The following is a 15,198-nucleotide window of genomic DNA, read 5'->3' on the forward strand; positions in this document are numbered from 1 at the left end:
AGTGGAAAGTGTGGGCCTGCCACTGGCCAATGAGATAGTCAAATGAATTAGGATTGTTGTTGTTGTGTGCCTTCAAGTCATTTCAGACTTTGGGCAAGCCTAAGTCTAAAATTAATTAATTATTTACTACATTTATTTACTACATTTATATCCCATGCTTCTCACCCCGAAGGGGACTCAAAGCAGCTGTATGTACATACAATATATTATATTATTAGCTTAGCACAATATTAGCATTCTAGATTACAATATTGAACTATACCACTATACTGTAATATTATATGTAACATATAACATATAATTATTATTATTATATGGTATTATTATTAGTATTATATTGTATAACATAATATTTTTATCAATACTATATGTATATACAATATATTATTAAAACTGATATAAAATATTATATTATAAAACTGAGGGTGGGGGCCAGGTAAATGACCTTGGAGGGCCGCATCCGGCCCCCGGGCCTTAGTTTGGGGACCCCTGCTTTAGGGTATAGGTTCATCATAAATTGGAAATTATTTGAAGCAACTCAACATTAATGCTTTTCTCAATGTTTAACAAAAATAGCTGCAAACCATATAATAATTGTACATATTAGAAGGATGGAAGATAATTTTACTTTTGTTGCTAAAATTATCAATTTTATACATTCCAAGTTTTCTTACAAAACAGAATACATATTTATATTAAAATTCACAGATTAGTGAAGCTTGTGGTATGTTTGTACATACAAAATGATGTATGAGTATATTTGAAATACAGTGGGTTTTGTGAACAGCAATTAGGCAATTAAAAATGCTCTTTGCTTAATTTTAAGAGCTTCCCCAGCATGGGCTTTTTTTAGCGTGGTGTCCTGCCAGATATGCTCGAATGCCACATTGCAAATGATCATGATGGTAAAGATCAGTGGAAGTTGCAATATGACACATCCGGGGGGCAGCAGCTTGGGAAAGTCTACTTTAGAGAACAATAAGACACAACTGAAGGACAAGCCTTAGAGTGGCATTGGTAATTAAATAAATGCTTTCATCACTTTGCTCCTGCAGAAAAGGTCATGTCTGGAAAAGAGAACCTCTTATTCAGGTAAAGAAGAAAGTAAAAGAATCAGAGTGAGCAAAAGCAATGCCGAAAGGGAGGGGGGCCTAACATACTGCTCTCTTCATGCCTTTAAAAATTATGTATTTAAATGTATGAATAAGGCTATTTGTTATAAAGTATGACAAAAAAGAAGATAGGAAAACTGTTGTGATGGAGCCTTCGAGTAGAGATACTACTAGTTGTGTTAGAAGAGGCAGGAAGGCTGCTCGTGAGCAAGACTCCGATGAGGAGCAACAAAGGAAGAGAATCCAGGAAATACTTATGGAACCCACTGATGATGAATCTTTTGAGGGTTTTGAAGGGGATTATGGGGCTGAGAGTCAGAAGGATGGGATATCGGACTCTGGGAGTGAAGTAATGGATTGGAATAGGGTTCAAGAGATCCGGGATGTTTTTGAGGAACCCACAAGCAGTGGTACATTTGAGGGATGGCACACAGCGAAGATACAGCTGGATCTCAGGGAGTTATGGGTTTGGATAGAAGGTGGACTGGCTGGAGAAATTGTAGGAGGGCAGCAGCTGGAGGAGGATTGGTGGGGCGTTGGCCGACTCCAGCTCCGATGAGGGTTTGCAGCAACAAGGTTCAGCTGTAGATAGGGCGTTAGCTGGCTCAAGCTCAGAGGAGTTTAAAGTAAGTTTATTGCTAAGGTAACCTTGCAATCAGCAAGGTGTTTGTTGGGCGCTTTTGGGATCTCTGTTTCAGAAGACATGTTTGGAAGACTGCTTTGGGACGTAAGTGTTAACCTGGGTTTTTTAGTGGCAATGGGGGCTGGCATTGTGTGGGTTTGCGCTGGATTGTCCTGTGTTGGTTTTACGCATTAGCTGCCGGCTTGCCTCCGTCGCTTTGGCTCTTTGTGATTGACCTTGGACTGGAATTCGGTGATTGGGACTTCTCCTTAATGATGCGGATTGGAACTCGATGCCTGTGACTTCTCCCTAACAACGCAGATTGGAACTCAATGCCTGTGACTTCTTCCTAATGATGCGGACTGGAACTCGATGCCTGTGACTTTTCCCCTAACGACGCGGACCGGACGTGGCGACTGTGACTTCTCCTTTACGACGTGGATTGGCTTCAAGGACTTTTTGGGGCACAGTGTGGCTGCTGGTCGCTGCGGGTTGTTGTTGGTTGCTTTCCTGTGTTTGCTAAGCTCCAACGACTAGGTGGAGCAAGTTTCCAGCCATTTCGGCAAAGTTTGTTTTAATCCGGATTATTTTCCAGGATAATCCGGATTATATCCCAAGTTGAGGTTTTTTTGGGTTCTTTTTGGACATAGTTATTTCACACTGAAAAGAAAGTGTTTTGAGCCCTTTTTGGTTACTTTCTAGGCTCTTTTGTGTTGATTTGCAATAAACTGGGTTTTTTATATTGGCTGGCGTCTGACTTGTAACAAAAACAACACATATTTTTGGAAAGTAGCGTTATGGTCTGTTGTCTTTTTATGATATAAAAACACATTTTATAATATTTTTCATGCAAGTGGGTATAAAACCTGACAGCAGCTGAAGCAGCAAGTTGTATTGGACAACTTAACTGGTTATCAGTGGAGTCAAACTTGTGATTGCTCATTTTCAAAATGTGATTCTTTTTAGTTTGGACCTGGGAAAAATGCTACTGTCACACATACACACACTCACATCATCCCTGTTGAAAGAGTTGACAATATAAAACTCACGTTTCTGCAGGAGTCTTGTTTGGTGTAGGACAGTCTGAATTCATAGAGGACAGTGAAATTATAGACATCTGGCGGTATGATCTTAGCATAGATGTTGGCCGACCAACACGCCTGTCATCAAAATCAGGCTAAGCAGAGGACACGCAAGAGAAAAAAACAGAACACATTTTAAAAACAATATTTCATTATCTGCCCTACTAGGTGGAAAACCAATATGCAAGGCAGGATGTATTTAATATTTTTCAGCAACTAATAATACCTTGAACTTTCTTTTTATTTCATTTAATCTCATTTATAAAATTTAGCATCAACAGTGTTTGAAGATAATTGTGGAAAGCAATTGCTTCATCTTTTTTATTTCAATCATCCGCCCATTTCTGAAAGTACCATATCAATAGCTAAATAACTCATTTTCACTGCATATTACATTACACCTTCAAATTTATTTAATGAATCAAGTTAAAAATAAAACTATTTATTGCCATACATGGATTATTTTATATCTGAAAAGTAGTGACAAGGTCATCAAATGCTTAATGGTTTTAAAGTCAGCAGATACTTGTTATGCAAAAACCTAAGTGTACAATAGTATTAAGCTAGTTAGGAAATTTACTCCCATAAGACAAAGATTCTGTGTATTTTTACAAGACATATTCAATTCGCACAAGGCCAACACATACTTTATTACACATGAATTATGTAAGTAAGATTACATAAAGCATGCCTTGCTAAACTAAATACAACTGCTTAATTCAGTACTTAGATTGGCTAATTCAAAAAGAAATTGTATAAGCGAGTGTGGGCACAGTGGAGCTAGGTGAAAATGGTGGATATTGGGTCTGGGGTAAGAAAAGGAAAGCTGGTTGCAGCAATGGATGGAAGAAATTCTGAACACCATATGTTGGGGGCCAGCTGTTAGGGGTTCTTTAAATGCGATTTTCCTGCTTCCTGGCAGGGGTTTGACTGGATGTCCCACAAGGTCACATTTTGCCCATTTATTTTAACAAAGGGGTGGGGGTCTCATCAGTTATGTGACAACTGATGGAAAGTGTAGCTTCCTTTAGGTTTCCTTTGTTGAAAGCTGTAAAATATGGAGCCTACTAGAGTTAGGTAAAGCCAAAGCAACATAGTATAACCCTGCACTACTGCCTGCCCTTTCTGCTGACCTTGGGATTTCTTATCTGACTGGGTTTGAAAAGTCACACCTGTCCTCCAGTTATTCAGTGAGAAACTCTGCATGATGCCTGTGCTACCTGTTTTTACAAAATGAATCAGACAACATGCAGGAGTCTATATCTTGGCATCTGAGCAGCCCTGAGAATGAACAGAAGGCAGACACTTAAAATCTTTCCTGCTGTGTAACAATTCTTTCTATCCTCTCTGCCATCCAGCCAAAAAAATGGGACAGAGAATACTAGGAGGACATGATGTGCAGGTAAGGTCAGGTCAGACTTATCTTCCTCTTGACATGTCTACAGATATGTTATTTCCTTAGCTAAAATCAGCCCATGACCCAGCTGCATTGTAAATGCAGGTCACACACTCTATTTTCTACTAATATTATCAAAGAGGCTGAGTGTTCTTTCACCATTTATACAGAGGAACCTTTCTTAACATGCTTATATGGGGAAATCTACCACTTTCCCAAGTTTAATAGTTGAAAAGTGAGGGCTTTATTTTGAAAAAATAAGAAATGATTGCAGAGATATGAAGCCTGTATTGAAATTACGATGTAATCTCATGCTTCAGGCTCCTTTCTGACACTGTCTCATTTCACCCGGAAACCACCTCTGGCAAGAGAGGCAGAAAAGTCATTTAGAAACCCCCAAATTTATTTTCAACTACATTTTACATTTTATCTGCAGTGGGAATTGCTTTGCATTGGGTGAATCCCAAATGCAGTGCAAAGACACAATCAACCCAGCTGCCTTTCTTGGGGGAAAGCACATACCAGACAGCCAGAGAGATAAAACCAGAATGGTTGTACTTTCTGAATTGACCCCCCCCCCCCCCATATTGGAAGGTATGTTAAATACAGCTATCCCCCAAGTTTATTAATTCACAATGATCTTCTTCAGGAGATATGAATTAATTTATTTTGCCACACATATCAGACGAAAATGGCTTTTCATTGCTGCGTTGATATCTGTGCCAAATTTCAGCCCCGGAACTGGAAGATGTTTCAATCTAAAAAGACCACAAAGGCCCCACTCATCTGCTGTCAGTTCTATATTGCACCTGTGAAATTGTTCCACATTATTAGACTTGGGAAACATCCACATGGCTTTCTGTAGGCCAGGTGAAATTAATTCAGCCCAGAGCATTTTCTCCCAACTTCAAGTAACAACAGCTGACCCATTTCCACCCTCATCTAGGCAAAACGTGACGTCATCAGGGGGGAGGACTTCCATGCATTTCAGATGACTGAGGGTATTCATAATAATGCTGAGGTCTGGAAACAGATTGCAAAAGATAATGCTTCATTTGCATTCTCTGCAGCCCTATCAGGCCTTTCATATAATGCTAATGGTATGGAAGAAAACCCTTTGCGGCTGTCCCACGCATAGTAAGACTGTGTCTTTTTCATGGCAGAAAGAAACCCAGGAGTCACAGAGCTAGAGGGAAGTTAATAAGTTTCCATTTATACTCATGAAATTGCCAAATGTCCATAATTCACATTATTTAGGACAGGCCAAATGGAATCCCCTGTGGAATAAGCTTCATAGTTCACCACCTAGAAGCCTTTTCTCAGTAAAATTGATTTAGACCATTAGAACCTTCAAGAGGAATGTGTTCCAGGCAAGAACAGAAATGTTATTCCATACACAACAGCCCTCTCGTTCTTAATGCTATCAAACATTTCATCTAATTATTCAGCTGTTTGGTTGGCAGTGCTCCAAGAGCTGTCAGAAGCACATTGTGGCTAATTCTATTCGGCAGGCTTTGTATACTATCATTTTTAGCCTCTGCTAATGTATTTATGTTTCATTACACCCAACAGAGCTTGTTTCAAAAGCAGATTCAGCAAAGCCTTGGAATACTTCATGAACCAGGACTGCTGGATATTCACTCTGAATCATAGGGCCAAGCTATTAACAATTATAGTGGAAAAAGATGGCATGCTTTCACAAGACTCATTTCTATCTCTCCAACAAACTGAAATACAACAATAACTTCTAGGCAAACACAGAGGGATAATCGCTCTTAGCAAAGCGAAGTCTAGTGTTCTAAGAAACAGAGGCGGTTCAACAATTAGGTGAATTAAGCGGCCGCTTAAGGCGCCATCCTCTAGGGGGCGCCATTGAGGCACCTCCACCCAGGCCATGGTTGCGGAGGCAGGGAGGCCACGCCTGGGTGGAAGTGCCTCAACGGTACCCCCTAGGCGCCCCCTAGAGGATGGCACCTTCAGTTACCATTGAGGCATCTCCACCCAGGCATGGCTGGTTGGAGGCCAGGCCAGGCCGCGGAGGCAGGAAGGCCTCTTGCCTACCACCGAGGCCTCTGGCAACCTGTCCATCTTGCTGTTCCTCGGCTCAGTCCTGCAAACATTCTCAATGCCCATATACAGATAGAACCAAGACAGAGACAGACACAGAGGCAATTTAACCTTCTCCTGAGGGGATGTTCGATTCTGGCCCTAGGGGGGAGCAGCTGCTTCATCATCCACTGTGACGGCACTTCCTCATTTCAATGTCGTAAATAAATTTGCCTCTCCACTTTATAAGTGGTACCTTATTTCCTACTTGATAGATGCAACTATCTTTCAGGTTGCTAGGTCAGCAACGGGCAGGGGCTATTTTTTAATTTTTTTAATTGACGGGTGCTCACCCCACCACGGGCTGGCCTCAAACTCATGGCCTCATGGTCAGAGTGATTTATTGCAGCAGGCTGCTCACCAGCCTGTGCCACAGCCTGCTGAAACTAGGAAGAGCGAGATGGGGGGGGCTCTCCAACTACTATGCATGCGCCATGCGGCCGCTTGGCACATGCGCAGTGGTCGGAGAGGGTGCCCCGCCCATCTTGCTCTTCCTAGGTTTGGTGCCTGTGGCCTTCCTGCCACCGCCGCCGCCTCCCCCCCCCCCCGGCCGCTGCCTTCCCGCTGCCGCCGCCGCAGAAAGTGGGGTTTTATATATCTGTGGAATGTCTAGGGTAGGAAAAAGAACTCTTATCTGTTGGAGGCAAATACGAATGCTGCAACTGACCAGCTTGATTAGCATTTAATGGCCTTGTAGATTCAAAGCCTGGCTGTTTCCTCCCTGGGGGATTCCTTGGTTGGGAGGTTTTAGTTGGCCCTGATTGTTTCCTGTCTGGATTTCCCCTGTTTTTTATTATTTATTTTTCAGTGATTGGTTGGGGGTGGGGTGCCAAAATTCTGTTCGCTTACACTTGGGCCGGCTCTTCTAAGAAACATGAAGTACTGTGCTACTGGATGAAAGGAACCATGACTTCAGAATATAGAGCAAATCTTCTGGTATGAAAGCGTTGTTTTCCTTTTCTTTCCCCATTTCTTCTTCATGGGAGAGCTATAACAGAAGTGCAGAGTGAAATAAAGCAGGAGAAATCTTACCAATTCTCTGATACCATATTGTTTCTCCACTTTGGCCTTTAAGTGTCTGAAACACTCCTCCATGCGTTCATGGAAAGGACGAAGGCTATCTGAAACTCTCCTCTCATGAATCTTAATTCCAGCCCCCAAAAATGGAACCTGGGAAGGCACAACAGGAAAAGACTTTATGTTGTATCCCACATCTCTACAAAACGACAAAATGACTGCAGAAATAAAACTGCAGAAATGGTAGTGTATTTGCCAATTGATGTTTCCCCATATTCCTTAGAAATATGTAGTAAAAAGTTAACCGAAAGGAAATTTCTATATTGGGAAAGTCTAAATGGAGTACGCAGGCAACATACCCCCCCCTCCCCAAAGTGTGTGTGTTTGCCCCAGTGCCCTTAGTCCTCAAAGACTTTGCATCTTAGTATTTGGGAGCAAATTATTGTGCCGTTCCTGGAGACTTCTAAAAACTACTGTTTACATTCATCCTCTCCCATTCCCCCTCCAATACCAAAATCTTATAGAACATGGAAGTACAAGCCAGAAACCATTTTCAATTTGGCTGAAATTTGGCTGAATTTTGGCTAGTGGCTGAAAATAGACCAAAACCAGGATGATATGTAACCCATTGCTTTTCCACACAGCGTGGGGCTCTGCCTTATCTTACCAGATGTGAAAACTTCCACAAATATTACTGTTACCATCTAAAATGATGATTTCCCCTTATCCTTTATCTGTGTTGCAAAGACTGCACACAAGCTGCTCCCTGGGATGACCAAATAAATAATCACTGCCCAGGAATCCTTTAAAGTACTGGTCTACAACAACAACAACAACAACAACAACAACAACAACACTACTTTATTTTTCTATCCCGCCACCATCTCCCCAAAGGGACTCGGGGCGGCTAACATGGATCCAAGCCCAAAACAAAAACAAAATGTGACAAGTTAAAACCAATAGAAATAACTAAAACCAATATCATAATAACATTCAAATATAATAAATAAATTAAAACACAAAATACAATATAACACCATAGTGACCAGCTAGGGAAAAGGTAATAAATACATTAATAATAATACATTAAGACTTGGGACCTCATCAAATTGAGGTCCTCAAGCCAGGGAACAGCAGGGGCATCTGTGGGCAGTGGGACAAATCCGCCTGGCAGTGGAAGAACCCCCCCCCCCCCGTAATTCCCCAGGCTTACCTTAGGAGAACACGGGTAGCCACCCATGTTCTCAGGGCTCCAACCTACGATGCTTCCAGGACGGAGCCCTGCTTTAAGTAGCTCTACATCATGTGATGGGCTCCAGCGGGATCCATCCTGGAAGTATCCTAGGACGGAGCCTAAGCCTCATATGATGAGGTTCTTGCCTTAACTTTTAGTAGTGCAATTGCTACCATTTTATGAAAGAAGATTAATCTTAACATTTTCCATGGAAATGGGTCAAACTGCATGATTACATACAATGCTTGATTTGTTATTAGCATGATACAAACTATGGATCTCATCAAGTGTGGAGAGAAAATGGGGGAAAGCATGGGGCAGCAGAGGGAACTGTTTTACTCTGTTCCGACCCATCAAGGTTCATATGCTGCTATCCCATGTCCTTTTCTACTTCAGGTCCACCTTTCCCCTGCTGTGTGACATTTGGAGTCAGGTAATACCCAAGTCCTCAAAAGGCACCCTGGACTCTGCTTCTCTATGCTGCTGAAACAGAACCCCCCAGAGCCCCTCCAAAAGTTGCCCTGCATCATGAACTCTGTGGGACTCAATTTCGGCAGCATAAAGAGATGGGGAGAAGGCACAGAGAAAACTGTGTCTGATGAGGTCATATACCATATACCCTAGCCACTGAAATGGAGGGCCCTCATATTCCTAGACAACTGTGGATTCATCCATAGGGCTAGAGCAAAAAAGGATGACAGTTTTCACAGATAAATGCATTACCAGGCAATCATGAATATTTTTGTCATCTAAATAAGGGAAGACCTGCTTCATTAGTCAGAGATTAAAGAGGTTGTTGCATATATTTTGAGGAGCCTTTTCACAGCAGAAATGATTTTTCTTGTTGCTTCACATGTCAACACAGGAAGGAAGATACTGAAAATTACTAGTGCTTATCCAGAAACAGATTGGCAGCAATAAACTTTCAACTTTTGAAAAAGGACACTTTAATATCACACTGCATCTCTCATGTAGTCTGGTGACAACATTAAATGTTTGTCAGGAACATAAAATAGATCAGATATTTCCAGGAGATCTAGGTGTTTGCTGTGCCCCTACCATACTTATAACTCCTACTATAGGTGGCAACAATACTGGGCTATTCTCCCCAAGCCAGCCTGACACCCCCCCCCCCCCCGCATTCAAATTTCTATGGCATTGCCTTATGCCCAATAGTTTTCTTTACCATAAGGGGAAATTTTATATATATATATATATATATATATATATATATATATATATATATATATATGGCTTTAACAAAATCATAAGCACTCAGAGAGATGAGAAATCTCATATTTTATTTTATCTTTTGTGTGTGCATCCTACATGCTTGGAATTTTGGCTTGTTCAGTCCTAATAAACCATCCCTATGGGTCATGATAAAACTGATAGTTGTAGCCCAGCCCTCCCCAGACTACCCTTTTTTTCTGGTAAAAAAAAGTGGACTGAGTCTCCTAACATTCTCCAGGAGTAGTAACTCATATTTTAATTACGTCACAGGGCCCCCAGACACTCCCTTCCTAAGTTGCCCATCTGGCACATGCAAGAACACCATGCACATACATGTGCTGAAATTACTGGTTTAGAAATAATTTCATGACATAAAACTACTTGTCTATCAACTGGACTCAAATTGCCCAATATGTTGCCCTCCTACTTACTTAAACTACAATTCTCACTTTTTCTGCTGATAGAGCCATTCAAGGCTGAATAGTTGAACTAAATGTTTTAGGGAATGGTGTTCTATATTCTCAGAGTCCATAATTCTGTAAGAACAAATTTCCACCAGCCAGCTCAAAAATGGTCAATGGATGATGAGGCTTTTTGAGGAATGCTGCCTTAGACTCTTGGGGGGGGGGGGGTTGACTTTTTTCTTCACTTGTATCTATGGATTTTAAGCAAGCCTATAACATTATCTCTATTGCAATTCATTTTGTTGCTTGGTTAACCAAAATTTGGGAACTCTACTAAAAAGTGAAGGATGACTTCAGAGGTCTTTTCAAAGGCTTGCTAACTGACTCATTGGAGATTTGGGATTACTTCCACTTGCTATCTTTTTACCTCCTCTTTGTAGCCTACTCAATTCTTTTTGATAAGGGTCAGTGCACCATCCTTTAGTTTAGAACCATTTTTAAACAAGTCCCCCGAAGCAAGAACAAGTTGGAACTCTACTTCTGCAAGAAAGAAAATGTTAATGCTAGAATGGAAAGTAGGAAATCACTACTGGATTTTGTTTCTTTTGGAAGAAGCCTTAAAAAAGTGCTTTTGCTTTGAAAACAGAAATTTTATGTGTTCCAACAGCACTGGAACTGACATGTATACAGGTTTTTTCATCCATGTAAACAGACTGTAGGATCAAGGATTGGAATTTGTTTTCAGAATATGGGTTGGCAAAAAAACCCCACACACAACTAATACAAACAAACCCACCCAAGCTATCAGCCCAACATAAAAAAACAGGTGGTTCTTGAATCTAGAAATTTATTTTTCCTTTCCTGGCAAAGGGGTTTAAAATATGGTGGTACAAATCTACAGAACCTCCTGTTATTGAGCCACATTATTTATTCAGTAATTTTAGGGAAACATGTTTTTCTTTTTTTAATATGAGAAATAAGAGCATACATACTTGTATGTAAGATCATATGGCATTATTCCACTTAAAATGAAACAAATAAGAAAGGAAATGGGGAGGGAAAAACAAAAGACTTCAGAGAAGAATGCTCAACATGATCTTACCTGCCAGGCAATTAGGTCTTTGAGTCTGTTCAGTTTCTCTTGATCTTCTGGGTGATCCCTGATATACTCATCTGTGAAGAAAGCCTACACACAGAAAACAGACCATTCAGTTTTCCCTTCCTAACACAGAAGACACAATTATGACTTCAGGGCTGTGTTAATGAGAATAATGAATCAAAACATGATTTTGCTTTCAAAACACATATTTCAGTTCTTACCTTTTCATATTTAGCAAAGCCTCCCATTACTGCTGGATCGACAATTCCATTCAGAAGCATGGAGAGGGGGTTAATAGGAAGGTTTTCATCGCCCTGGTACTGATTAATCATGGTGAGAATCTTCTCATTGGTCATAGACATTGTTTCAATGGCATTCTCAAGAGGACTAATTGTAGTCTATGAAGGGGAAAAGATCAAGAGCATCATTTGTTCCATCTGAGAACTTCATTACTAATCTGTTAAACAAGTGTAATTGAAAACATGAGAGAGGTCTCAATTCATAATATAACTTGAAGATAGATTTTAGGGAGAGAGATGACCTCCTGCTATTGTGTGAAGAACAAGAGGCAGCAGGGAGAATGATCTCATGGATCCCTGGCCATCTTGGGAAAAAGCAAGCCTAATTTTATAAGACTGCAATTTTACTTCAAATCCTCATCCCTTCCAATGACAAGGAAATGGTCTGATTGTTGCATTCAAGAGAGCAATCAGTGCTTAACAATCTTTTTTTTTTTTTTTACTTTTAATGAATGGGAGATCTTGCCAAACTGATTCAGAATGGTACACCTTATACTTGATTGGCTTTGTCCCATGTGTTACTACTGGGAGCCATTACCAGAAGTTGACTAACAAGGGCATGTTCACATTTGCCCTTTGCACATAGACACTTTTTTCTTTTGCACACAAGACTTAACCTCATCACCTTAAAGTACATGGGTATTTTCTTTGTGACTCCCCATAGAATAACATTAAGTCCATGCTTTGCCTTACCCAGAAGTGTTTCCTTCTTTCTAGGTAACACTCACCAAGTTAGGAACAGGTTAGATACAAGCAGAGGGGCAAAGCAAAAACAGACTCCACCATACAGCCAGATTTCTGAGAATCTTCATCACACAAAAGCACAGGCAGATCTTTACAAAAAATCAAATGGTCTCAAGAAAAAGAGAGGCTTCTTCATAGGATTCCTTTCATCCAGAATCTGCTTTCCTGCCTATTTGGACTTTTCTTCACATCGGAGAGCAATAAATCTCTGTATAGGTGAGTCTGAAGCTCCTTTAAGCTTAGCTGTACTATTCATAGCATCCTTTGGTCTCTTCGCACCTGTCCTTTTCCTTTGAAAAACAGCTTGTATTGACCACTGTTCTGTAGGATTTCTACTGCTATGTTTTTCTGTCTTCTTAATAAAGAAATAATTGTTTGTTTTAAAATCAACTCATTTTTTTATCTAACTTTTTCCCTTTTGCAAGGCACTCAGGTTAATTATTCTTTTTAAAAATTGTTAGTCAGCAAAGATCCTGCAGAGAGTTAGTGTCTGGGAGAACTCCCCACCCCCACCCCAAACCAGTAAAGTCAGGCATTGTTCTTATGATAAGCAATTGGAAAAGTATTTTATATTTCATCAGAATTTCCAAAATCTAGGGAAAAATGAATATATGCTGGGTCACCCTGTTAAGTACAGATAATGATTACACAATGCATTAGGAAATTTTCAATTGAAATACAACCAAACTGGGACCTTACTTTGTATTCTCTGTCTTATCTTGAATGTTAGGAATAATAAAAAAAATGTATCACACACCTGTGACATAGAGACAACCTCAAACCAACGCAGGATTCCAGGGAGTTTGTAAGCCGTAACAAAGGATGTTCGCTCAATCCACATAGACTATTAAAAATCACAAAGAGAGAATAGTGCAACTGTGAGCATATATACTTAAGATATTAACCGCTTACTGTAAGCAGAAGTTAAAGAAAAACAATGCTATCATAAAAAATAGGCCATATGCAGAAGAGATGTCATTACAAATCCATTTTTAAACTAGGACATCCTAATGCAATCTCCCAACAGACAGGGGCATCAAAACACTGAAAGAGAAGCAGTTCAGTGGGTAAATATTAGACTTGAACCAACATGAGTTGAAATAAAAGGTTTGTTGCTTGATCTGACCAACAAAACACTTACTCAGCTTACTTTGAATCTTATACTCCATAACACTGATGAAAAGATGCATAATTTACATCATGTAAGCCATTTTATTAAAAGTTTCCTTTAAGCATTCCATATGGAAATCAGATATCAATGAAAAAATTCTTTAAAGTTCTCTACTTTTGACCATAATTTTCAATATAAAGGTGCCATTACATTTCCGTTCTTCCAGTTTGAGTACTATCAACTATTTCCGGGCACACACATACCAATCAGTTAATGAACCCAATTTGTGTATTATTCTGACAACAATCCTGGGTACACTTCCTTGGAACTATCATGCTAAACTCAGTGGATCCTAATTTTGAAAAGCTATGCTCAGTGTAGTTTTGTATGTAATGTAAGATTTTATATAGTAGATGAGGGAATTAGTTGCATCTGAGAAATTGGGAAGCAGCATATTTTTACTGGTCCACATAGATATTAGGTTGGAGGGTGCAGAGAGGTGTCTTTAAAGCTCAATTCACATTTCCAGTAAATCAGTGGTACAGCACAGAATTGAGGTCTTCAGGGAACTCCCTCAAGGTATGTGTTTAAATTGCCAACTATTAGCTCAACAATAATTACCTAGAAGACATATGCCCTGGGAATGATGGATACACTTAAATCTCAGGGTTAAATTTACTATTTTCACTTAAAGTGATATTGCTATCTGTGCAAAGATTAAAGCTTTTCTGCATAATTTCCATTTCTGGTGATACTATTCCAACCATGTATACACTTAAAAGTAGCAAATGAGACTACTTGGCTCTACAATATCAGTCAATTGAAGTAGCTCCAATCACCCTAATCTAAAGAGTACTACACTGAGGTTCCCTCCATTCCTCCTCCTCCTCTTTGCTATCCCTTTCACCAACAGGCAAAAAGATCTTAATTCAAACAGCCTTTCATGAACTATTTTATGAGAAGCATATTAATAGCATGCTATACAATTTTACCTTTTTTAAATATATGTTTAAATTAGCAAGGATAGTTGAATTAATTTATACTTCAATTATACTATTTATATGTCTCTATGTCTATTGTTTTTATTTTAACACTGTATGCCATCTTGAATCCCAATTTTGGGGAGAAAGGCATGATATACATAAGGTATTGTGTATATGTGTCCTCAAGATGCATGTTGATTAATGCAGATCCAATGCATTTCATAGGGTTTTCTTAAGCAAGGAATCCTCAGGAGTTCCTTCTTCTGAAATATAGCCTGCTATGACTTGGTGGTCTCTCATCCAAGTACTATTTATGACTGGCCTTGTTTAGCTTTGAATATAAGGCAGGTGCCTTTACACTATTTAGGCCAGTAGTTCTCAACCTGTGGGTCCCCAGATGTTTTGGCCTTCAACTGCCAGAAATCCTAACAGCTGGAAAACTGATTGGGATTTCTGGGAGTTGTAGGCCAAAACACTTGGGGAACCACAGGTTGAGAACCACTGATTTAGGTCAAATATTGGTGGTGGTGGGATGATGATGATGATGATGATGATGATGATGATAGTACAACAGGACTCTTTGTCATTCACTGCTCTTAGATAGTGAATGGGAAGAGCAGGTGCAAGCACCAGCTGATGAGTTGCAGTTCCCAACAGTCACTAAACCTGGAGCTGAAAGTGCCCTCATCTGATATCTGCTTGGAGCTGCAACCCTCAGACTCATCAGCTGGCACTTTGCCTGCTCTTTCTCTTCAC

At 40.0% G+C, this 15,198-nt stretch overlaps 1 protein-coding gene across 1 annotated transcript in view; it reads right to left on the reverse strand.

Moving 5' to 3' along the window:
* dock2 (dedicator of cytokinesis 2) overlaps positions 1 to 15,198 on the reverse strand; it is a 377,601-nt gene that overhangs the window by 13,134 nt on the left and 349,269 nt on the right. The window contains exons 44-48 of the mRNA XM_008104636.3: positions 13,106 to 13,192; positions 11,527 to 11,703; positions 11,309 to 11,392; positions 7,351 to 7,488; positions 2,784 to 2,911 (exon numbers count right to left, since the gene is read on the reverse strand). Of these exons, the coding sequence (XP_008102843.1) occupies positions 2,784 to 2,911; positions 7,351 to 7,488; positions 11,309 to 11,392; positions 11,527 to 11,703; positions 13,106 to 13,192 (614 nt within the window). The remainder of the gene's footprint in view (positions 1 to 2,783; positions 2,912 to 7,350; positions 7,489 to 11,308; positions 11,393 to 11,526; positions 11,704 to 13,105; positions 13,193 to 15,198) is intronic.

Source organism: Anolis carolinensis, chromosome 2 (genome assembly GCF_035594765.1).
Source record: "Anolis carolinensis isolate JA03-04 chromosome 2, rAnoCar3.1.pri, whole genome shotgun sequence".
NCBI classification, from domain to species: domain Eukaryota; kingdom Metazoa; phylum Chordata; class Lepidosauria; order Squamata; family Dactyloidae; genus Anolis; species Anolis carolinensis.